Source organism: Melanostigma gelatinosum (assembly GCF_949748355.1).
Source record: "Melanostigma gelatinosum genome assembly, chromosome: 21".
NCBI lineage: Eukaryota > Metazoa > Chordata > Actinopteri > Perciformes > Zoarcidae > Melanostigma > Melanostigma gelatinosum.
In genome coordinates, this window is record NC_136654.1 from 14,839,217 (window position 1) to 14,848,692 (window position 9,476).

General features: G+C 40.0%; 1 protein-coding gene across 2 annotated transcripts; it reads left to right on the forward strand.

The window, feature by feature from the left end:
* Positions 1 to 949: 949 nt before the first annotated feature.
* On the forward strand, positions 950 to 8,688 carry LOC306794635 (LIM and SH3 domain protein 1-like). Of its 2 annotated transcripts, XM_079292764.1 has the most exons (8): positions 950 to 1,137; positions 2,639 to 2,733; positions 2,840 to 2,924; positions 4,609 to 4,716; positions 6,415 to 6,484; positions 6,645 to 6,733; positions 7,201 to 7,393; positions 7,493 to 8,688. In XM_079292764.1, the coding sequence occupies exons 1-7, from the start codon at positions 1,069 to 1,071 to the stop codon at positions 7,372 to 7,374; spliced, it is 690 nt and encodes a 229-aa protein (XP_079148890.1). In that variant the 5' UTR covers positions 950 to 1,068; the 3' UTR covers positions 7,375 to 7,393; positions 7,493 to 8,688. The 2 variants fall into 2 exon arrangements, with proteins under 2 accessions (XP_079148890.1, XP_079148889.1); XM_079292763.1 differs by having other exon boundaries at positions 7,201 to 8,688.
* Positions 8,689 to 9,476: the final 788 nt, after the last annotated feature.

Sequence of the window (9,476 nt, forward strand, 5' to 3'; positions counted from 1 at the left end):
GAGAGAGAGAGAGAGAGAGAGAGAGAGAAAAAAAAATATATATATACATATATATATATATATATATATATATATAGAGAGAGAGAGAGAGAGAGAGAGAGAAAAATATATATATATACATATATATATACATATATATATATATATATATATATAGAGAGAGAGAGAGAGAGAGAGAGAGAGAGAGAGAGAGAGAGAGAGAGAGAGAAATACTGATGTAATAGTGCATACGTAACGGGTTTGTACACTCTCTTCAATATATGTTGCTGTTTGTACACTCGCTTCAATATATGTTGCTGTGTACCGATTAACGTTAGCAAGTAACATAAGAACAGTCTGTGATAAGTAGAGAAACTAATTGGAAAAGAGGGGGCACCCGGATTTGAACCGGGGACCTCTTGATCTGCAGTCAAATGCTCTACCACTGAGCTATACCCCCAACGTACTGATCATGAGCCGTACGCCATCTTATCTCATGGTAAGGTAGTGAACTCTGGATGATGGACGGATGTTGGTACCATTTCTTCAGACTAAATCTGCGTCCGTGGATTACAACTCGCTCCGCTAACATTTATTCTGTCATTGTCTTTCAACCGGAAGCTCTGGTCTTGAAGTGCTGCTATGAGTGTTGCAAACCACCGGATGTCACTGTTTACGTGCCCAAAGCTTCACAAGGCTTCATCACTAGTAAGCACTTTCGGTGAATATAATTCAACAATGACGTTTGTTTTTGATTTTGCATGTTTTATCTTAAATTGTGAAAACACATCAGATACAATAAACATTGTATCAAGATGGAGCTTTTGATACAACTGGGATTCTGGTAACTTTTTAACCCCTTTAACAAGTAACATCTCCTATAGCCGACGGTCCCTGAAGGCACCATGAAGGCTCTTCGTGCTTGACTCCTCCTCGCGGCCGTATATTAATTGAAATGCCTGCAGGCGAAGAAGAGGACGACTTGTGTCCCAGCTGCTCCCCACAGCCTGCACTTTGCTGCTCAACACCTTTTAAAAACTTGTTTTATTAGAGTTTGTTTGTTTGTTTGTGAGGAATTCCTGCACCAACATGAATCCGCCCTGTGGAAGATGCAATAAACCAGTTTATCCCACAGAAAAAATAAATTGCCTTGATAAGGTAAGGTCGAACTCCATTCTCTAACCAAATAACACTTTAATTTCCTTTTTTAGAGATTTAGTCTTTAATAATCCTGTCTGATAATAGGTTGTATATATTTTTAGAAGGCACCAGTAGTAAGAGGTACACAGATATTGTGTAAAAGTTCAGAATAATGTATATTATTTGATTATTAATGCATTATGTGTTCATCACTTTCATGTTGAAGCTGGTATGAGTGGAGCTCATTTAACTATATCCTGCTTGGTTGCCTGTGAGGGGATCAATTTTCAGTTTTATCTTAACCCTCCTGTTATGTTCGTTTCTGAGGTACAGCCATTATCTTCCAGGGTCAATGTGACCCGGTGCATGTTTAATCATCCAAAAGTTGTCAGAAACCAAAAATTCCTAATAAATATAGTTTGTACCTCATCACCAACACCATTACTAACAATTCAATCAGTATTTATTGGAATGGAGTTATTCACCCCTCCATAGATCATAGTTCAATTCGGATAACTCACTCGTTTTCATGACAAATACATGTTCAAACTATTTTTTAGGTACATTGGAAAAACCGAGATATAAATTGCATTAGACTACCATAACATGTATTTCTTTCTAATTTTTTTTTACATTTTGAAACTTTCTTTTTTTTCATGGGGTGATGTAGATAAATAGAGATGAGACACCTCTGCTGTTCAGGGTCATATTGACCCGCTCACTCAAAATCAAGCCAAATGAGTCATAAGGATTTGTATTGAAAGTAAACTCCATTTATGTTTATTTGTAGTGTTAATCGTTAATGAAACATCATCATTTTTTTAAATTAATTTATATTTTGTATTATTTATCTGAACACTCCAACGTGACTTATGTTATCAAATACATGTGGCATAAAAAGAACAATATTTGCATCTGAAATGTAGAGCAGAAGTGTGAAGTAGACGAAAAAGTACAGTAAAATGTAAAATACAAGTATCCTAAATTTGTACTTAAGTATACGTATAAATATACACGTGTGTGTGTGTGTGTGTGTGTGTTTTTTCCTTGCATCAGCTTATTAAAGTGGACATATCATGAAAAACTCTCCTTTTCAGTGGTTGAGCTCAAACATTTGGGTATCTGGACTGTCTACCAACCCACAAACTGAGAAATAACATTAATCAGTTTTTTTGTGGATCTGAAAACATGTGATTCAACAAGCTAGTCCGATTTGGCTCCCCTTCCTGTGTCACGTGCACACCCATGACTTGAGAACTACTTTTGTGTGAAGCCAACGAGAGTTAAAAGAGATGTCACTAGCTGCTGCTCGATGACGATGATTGATTTGGATGATTGACTTTATGATTACAAGATCACAATTCTGAAATTATTTTAAAGACATAAACCATAAACAAATTTTTAAGTTACAATAACATCCTTTTTTGTGTTTTAGCTGATATCAAATGCATCAATCCAAACAATCAGCAATGAGTAATCATTTTGAAAGCTTGACCCTTCAACTGTTTGCTCTCTGTAGTATTGGCACAAAGGTTGTTTCAGCTGCGAGGTTTGCAAGATGGCCCTGAGCATGACGACCTACAAAGGCTTTGAGAAGAAACCTTACTGCAGTATGTGAGTGTTTACACCACGCACAACAGTTCTTAGAGTTATAACTTTGTGTGTAATCCTTGAACAGAGATATTCTAACGTTTCTGTTATTCTCCTCTCCGTCTTTCAGGCATTATCCCAAAACCTCCTTCACCATAGTGGCCGACACGCCCGAGAATCTGCGTCTCAAACAGCAGAGCATGCTCAACAGCCAGGTGAGACGTCCACAGATCAGATCCTCTGTCTCTGCTATCACGCCTCTGTCTCCGGCAGATATACTCGTCCTCATCGTTGTCTTCATCATGACTCAGTACACCTTCCCCCCTCTCTCTCTCTCTGTCTCCTTCATTCAGATAGAATTAAATCAAATGAGCCCTTGGTCTGAATACTAAAATGGCAGCATGCAAACTTGACATTGACGTAAAGATCTAAAAATCTAAACTTGTAAATAACGTGTAAATCTCTCCTTCTGTTTCGACGTCCCGTGTGGCCCGGGCTAAACTCAGCCTCCTTGCCTGCCTTCACTGCTCTTAATCTCTAATCTTAATCGCACCCTGTTCCAGCCAGCCATTTAACCTGATCAGAGGGTTAAGTCCTCCAAGTCACGCACAAATTAAAGAGATTCCTTTACAGTGGGAATCTTGCTTTAGGGATTGTCTTGTCACTCATAAAGCATTTCTTCCTCTGCTGAAATTCTGATCATCAGTTTGTACTTTAAATTCTTATAAATCATGTGACACCAAAATATTTGTAAATCTGAATGTTTAATCTGCAGAGAAGATGCAAATTCTGGACTTGAAATTTCCATAACTAAAGTCCCATATATGCCTCATGGCCCAGTGTTGGTACCCCTATTTTTTTAGTTTGTTTTGGAGCGAGTTGAGCTAGCTGTTTCCCCCAGATAGTGCTTAAGCTAGGCTAATCAGCTAGCCTGGCTCAATGCTGAAGCTAGGCTAATATGCTAACCTGGCTCAATGCTGAAGCTAGGCTAATACGCTAGCCTGGCTCTGTGCTGAAGCTAGGCTAATTGACTCCCGGCTTTAGCTGAGAGACTCTCATCAGACAGCTACGACCTGCGAGGAGAGGGTTGAACAGATCCATTACTAGTCAGCTGGTACCAGCTTGTTCTGAACGGTTTCTTTGCATCTCATTCTCACTATTTGAAACCCATCACCGGCGTCCTGGTTTGAAACATTAGCGTATCAACGTGCACTCAGAAAAAAACCCACCAAAGTCAAATGGGTAGTTTGTTTTCTGACATGTAAATTACAGCAACACCAAACAAAACACAAGATATAAATCGCGACTAAATGTCTGAAAACAAACACCTGATGTAACCACACAGACTAGTTCCATTTTTGGTGAAAACACTTCTAAACTATCATGTAACATTACTTTGTTGACATGCTACATAGTTGTTCTGAAAACATGGTGGTTCAATTTACACCAAAAGCTGTTTCCTCCTCTCCCTCTTTCTCTCTCTGGCCTCTCGTCTCGTCTCATGCAACAGTTCATATAACCATAAAAGTCTCGGCAGTCAAGCTCTGTTACTGAGGCCGCATATTCCTCATAGCAAGAACATGACTCACTTGTGTGTGTGTGTGTGTGTGTGTGTATCTCAGATTTACTTTCAAGTAAACATTCCAGCTTTGTTTAATGTCGTTTAAAGTGTTTCCCCCCTGCGTCTAAACTTGCAAGGAAATCTGATAAATAGCCGTTTAAAGCACAGCTTGTGTGTGTTTATGTTTATTTGTGAATTACATTTGGTCGAAGTGTGCGTGCGGCCGCAGAATATCTAATCTATCTTTTTGTCATTTTGAAGAACACAACCCTTTTTTGGTTGTGAGAAGTTCTCCTCAGGGGGTCCAGTATAAATCCTGATGAATTACAAATTTACAGGCGCTCTATAAGGAGGACTTTGAAAAGAACAAGGGGAAAGGTTTCAGCGTGGTGGCTGACACTCCGGAGATGCAGAGAGTGAAGAAGACGCAAGACCAGATCAGTAACGTAAGAAACACACAAGGATCAGATCAAATAAATCACAAAACAACACATGTTCTCCACCTCCAGTGGTAGCTTGTCGTGCAGATAGTTTTGGTTTTACATGCCCAGTTTATGAGATATCTTCAGGACTATAACTTACTAAATGAACATCATGCTGTATTGAAGAAGACTTAAACTTAAAGATTGAGACTATAAACTCATGTTTACAATGTTTTTCTTCTTTTTTTTTAACTATTATTTTTCCACTCAAACACAATTTCAGAAGAAACTTATCGTTAATCTAACGTTACAGTGCAACAGCTAGGGATTCTTTCTACCTCAAGGGACAAAAACAAGCAGGACATGCAAGCAGCAAGTAGAGCCATTCACCGAAAGACACAACAGAAACCCGGTCCAGTGACAGGAAGTCGATTTGTGGACTAGTCCTTTACACAAAGCTGAGACTCGAGCAGAGGAGAGCAGACGGCTGCAGAGAAGGATCTCAGAGATCCTGCAGAGACACATTTCAGACATTTCTCCTCGTCCAGCTGCCCTATATGGTCAAAGTCTCTCCGCTGTGGAAACAAGAGGCTTTCTGCAGCAGACACACACACACACTCACACTCACACGCACACATACACACCCATACACACACATACCACACTGAAATGCACACACTTTCTTTTTTTGTCTCATGAGGCTTCTGGGTGCAGAAAGGAATGACGGGTGATAAGCTGCATGTGAAAAAGGAAAAATCTAGTAACTTCTTTTTCCACTGGGAGTTTCCCTCCTTCTGTCCTTTCTTTCTTTCTCTCTTTCCTTCCTTCCTTTTTACCTTCCTCACTCACTCCCTCCCTCCATATTTTCTTTCTCTCTTTCTTCCCTCTTTCCTTCGTCCCTTCCCTCCCTTCTTTCTTTCTTGTCATCCTTCCTTCCCTCCTTTCATCCTTCCTCCCTCTCCCTTTCTTTCTTTCGCGTTCTTTCCTTCCTCCCTCCCTCCCTCCTTCCTCCATCTTTCTTCCTTTCTTCCTTCCTTTCTTCCTTCCCTCCTTTCTTGTATTTGTTTTGCCTTTTGTAAGTCCCTCACTCCCTCCAGTATTTTCTCATCTCATCCTGTCTCTGTTTTTTCTCCCACTGAGGTCTGTTGAGGACACATGTGGGGGGGGGGGGGGTGGGCTTCTCTTTTTCCCCCTCTTTCAACATCCAGTTTCCTCTTCCAGCCCCTAAAAAGCTGGAACAACATTTGATGAATTTTAAAGATGTTGTGTCATGTTGTCGTCCGTCTCTCTCCTCTGGTGGACTCGCTGGATGATGCAACAAGTCTATTTCTAGAGTCTTTGAACCGTCACTTTTGTACAGTTATTGAGTTCTTTCTGTTATAAACCAGAAGACAAAGCCTTCAAAAAAAATTTATATTCAATGATAAAGATTGCTGTAGAAATATAACATAGGTTTTCCTATTTGTATAAAAAAGGGAAAATGTTTTTTTGTTGTTAATGATCTTTTTGTTTCTATAAAAGAAATCTGAAACTTAAAACATAAAGTCTTCAGCTGTTTGACAATAGGTTTCTCCTCTACTGAACTGTTGCAGCAGAGACCCCCCCCCCCCCCCCCCCCCCCTCATCATCTCCCACCCAGCACCTCCTAAAATGGCGAGCTGCCTCTCAACAGTCATATTTGATGTAGGTTTAACACGCGTGTGTCGCTGCCTCTGTGTGCAGATAAAGTACCACGAAGACTTTGAGAAGAGCCGGATTCGAAGTGACGCACCTCCTCCTGAGAACAGACAAGGTGAGAAACACCCTCTTGAGACTCCTCTAGGTATTTAACATTGGTATTAACGTGGTGTGTGTGTGTGTGTGTGTGTGTGTGTGTGTGTGTGTGTGTGTGTGTGTGTGTGTGTGTGTGTGTGTGTGTGTGTGTGTGTGCGTGTGCGTGTGCGTGTGTGTAGACTATGAGGAACAACCATCCAACCCTCAGAGATTCAGTCAGCCGGTCGGACCAACGCGCCCTGCTGCTGTAGCACCACCTAGTGGAGAGGTAAGGCTACTACACAGACGGACGATATGCGGACACCTGATTTATGCGTTTGATAAACGTCTCATTCCAACATAGCGGGTGTTCATCGTAGAAGACGTGGGTGTCCACATACTTTTGGTCATATACAGTGAAGCTGTCACAATATCAGATTATATATATATATATACTGTCACAGAGGAGTAAAGAAAGCAGAAATCAGACAATTACACTTTTTATTTCTTAAAGTTTTATTCAAATTGATTATGAAAATAGTTGCCGTTTAATTTCAGTTGACTGATCGATTACTCTTTGCAGCTCTAGTTTGAGTGCCAGTGTAGTTGTGTGTGTGCAGTTTATGTTGCATGAGTATGTTTGTGATCCGGCTCAGTGGTGAAATCCAGTGCAGTTGAACTGGGCTGGACTCAGTATCATTCTCTGTATGTGCTTCTGTTGATTCGTCCCCCTCTCCGTGTGTCTGCCCGCCACAGAGACGCTACCAGGCCGTGTACAGCTACGCGGCAGCAGAAGCCGATGAGGTGTCTCTGCAGGAAGGCGACCTGCTGTCAGACGTGGAGCAGATAGACGAAGGCTGGATGTTCGGGTGCAACCAGCGCACGGGGCAGCGGGGCATGCTGCCCGCCAACTACGTCCGGCCCGTGTGAGACGAGGACACGCGAGGCGGTCCGTGAATCTGTCAGCACCATTAACAGTCAGGCTTCTACTCAAAATCACCTTTTGAAAATTAAAATAAAAACATTTGCTCTTTTTTTTTGTCGTCAGAAATGTGATATTTAAATAAGGAAAGAAGATATATGAAGAGAGTCTGGAACATAAACTCACAAAAGACGACAAGAGGGATAACATTTACAAAACGGAAGAAATGTTAAATAAACCTGTTTACAATTCACACTTGTACTATTTTCCTCCCAATCTGTCTCAAGTATGTTCCTTTAATGTACATAATCTTAAAACCCATTCGACCCGAAATTATTTTGTCTGATTTGATTGAAAGTGAAATATGTAACTTGTACGTTTATTTAAAGACAAAGGATCATTTTGCTTCATTGTTTTTGCTCTAGTGTTTGAGACTTAATTTACTTATTGCATTGTTCATTTAGGAGATGATATCAGTGGTGAAAGTACTAATACCAGAGAGTACAAATATACTGTCCTGCATTGACAATTGTAATGAAGCAGAAAATGGTAAAGTCCTCGTTCATATTTCATTTCAGAACAATGAAATTATAATGAACTAATTATTGTCTGATATATTGCAGATGGTAATTACTTGCTGGGTAACTTGTGCATTTCACAGAGGGATCAATACAGTTTTATTTTAATTGTTGGAATGCTGTTAAGCATTCCAACTATTGTTCTTCGAATCTTTATTCAACTTCTATTTCTTCCATCGCACCTCTTCTTCTCCATATTTTAAGCTACAGAAACCGTTCAACTATTAAAATGTTCAGCTCTTTCACCAGAGGGGTGCTATGACTTTTCATATTTCTAACCTTTAAACTTTTTGAATTAAGCTTTTTATTTTCAATAGGATCTCTATGGAGAATATTTTCAAATGGCTTCAGGCACACAGGTGTTTGCGATTGAGCCAATTAGTGATGTTGATAAACACAGACACACGCGCACATACACTCCTCTCCCTCTCTCTCTGTGTCTCTCTCTCTCATACAGTCAGTCAGGTCTTAGGGATCTTTAGAGGTCTTTCCCCCCTCCTCCACCCCCCCCCCCCCACACACACCCACACACACACACACACGCCATTTTAAAATAAAAGCCCCACAGAATGAATCCTAACTGAAATGCTTGTGATGAGCCTGTCATTTAATAACCGGTTTGTGTTTATCTAACATTATGATTCTGTCTCCTCTCCCCTTCTCCCCCACACCCCATTTCAAAATAAAAGCCCCAGAGAGTGAATTCTAACTGAACTGCTTGTGATGAAGCCTGCCATTTAATAACCTCTGTTTATGTGTCAAACATGATATTATGTCTCCTCTCCCCCTCCCTCCCCCACCCAGTCCCACCCTTTCAAAATAAAAGCCTCATGGATTAACTGTATGTATACATTAAGCTCAAAATTAGGCTTTTTTTGTTGAAATAATGACTGCTCTTACCAATACTGCGACAACTACTACTGCTGCTAATATTTCTAGTATTACTACTACTACTACTACTTTTGCTGTTGCTATTATTACTAGTGCTATTACTGCTACCATCAATATTATTACTACCACTACTGCTGTTACTACCACTACTACTTATACAACTGCTACTACTGCTATTCATGCTACTACCGGTACTAATACTATGACAGCTATTAGTATGACTGCTACTAGTACTACTACTACTACTACAAATACTGCCATTACTTTTACTACTACTGTTATATTAAATACCACGACCACTACTACAGCTATTACTACTACTGATACGTGGCTACTACTTCTAAATACTGATACTTCTACTACGACTCATACTACTACTACTACAAATATCACTACTTCTGAAATTTGGTTAAGCTGCAGAAATTGTTCAAATATCAAAATGTTCAGCTCTGTCAGGAGAGGGGTGCTTTGACTTTTCATATTTGTAATCTTTAAACTTTTTGAATTAAGCTTTTTGCAATTTTCTTTTGAATGGGATCTCTATGGAGAAAATCTTCAAATCCTGTTATACTTCAACTTTCAAAGCCTTCTTCTTCCTCATACTTTCAGCTACAGACACCATAGTTAGACATTTCAACCAG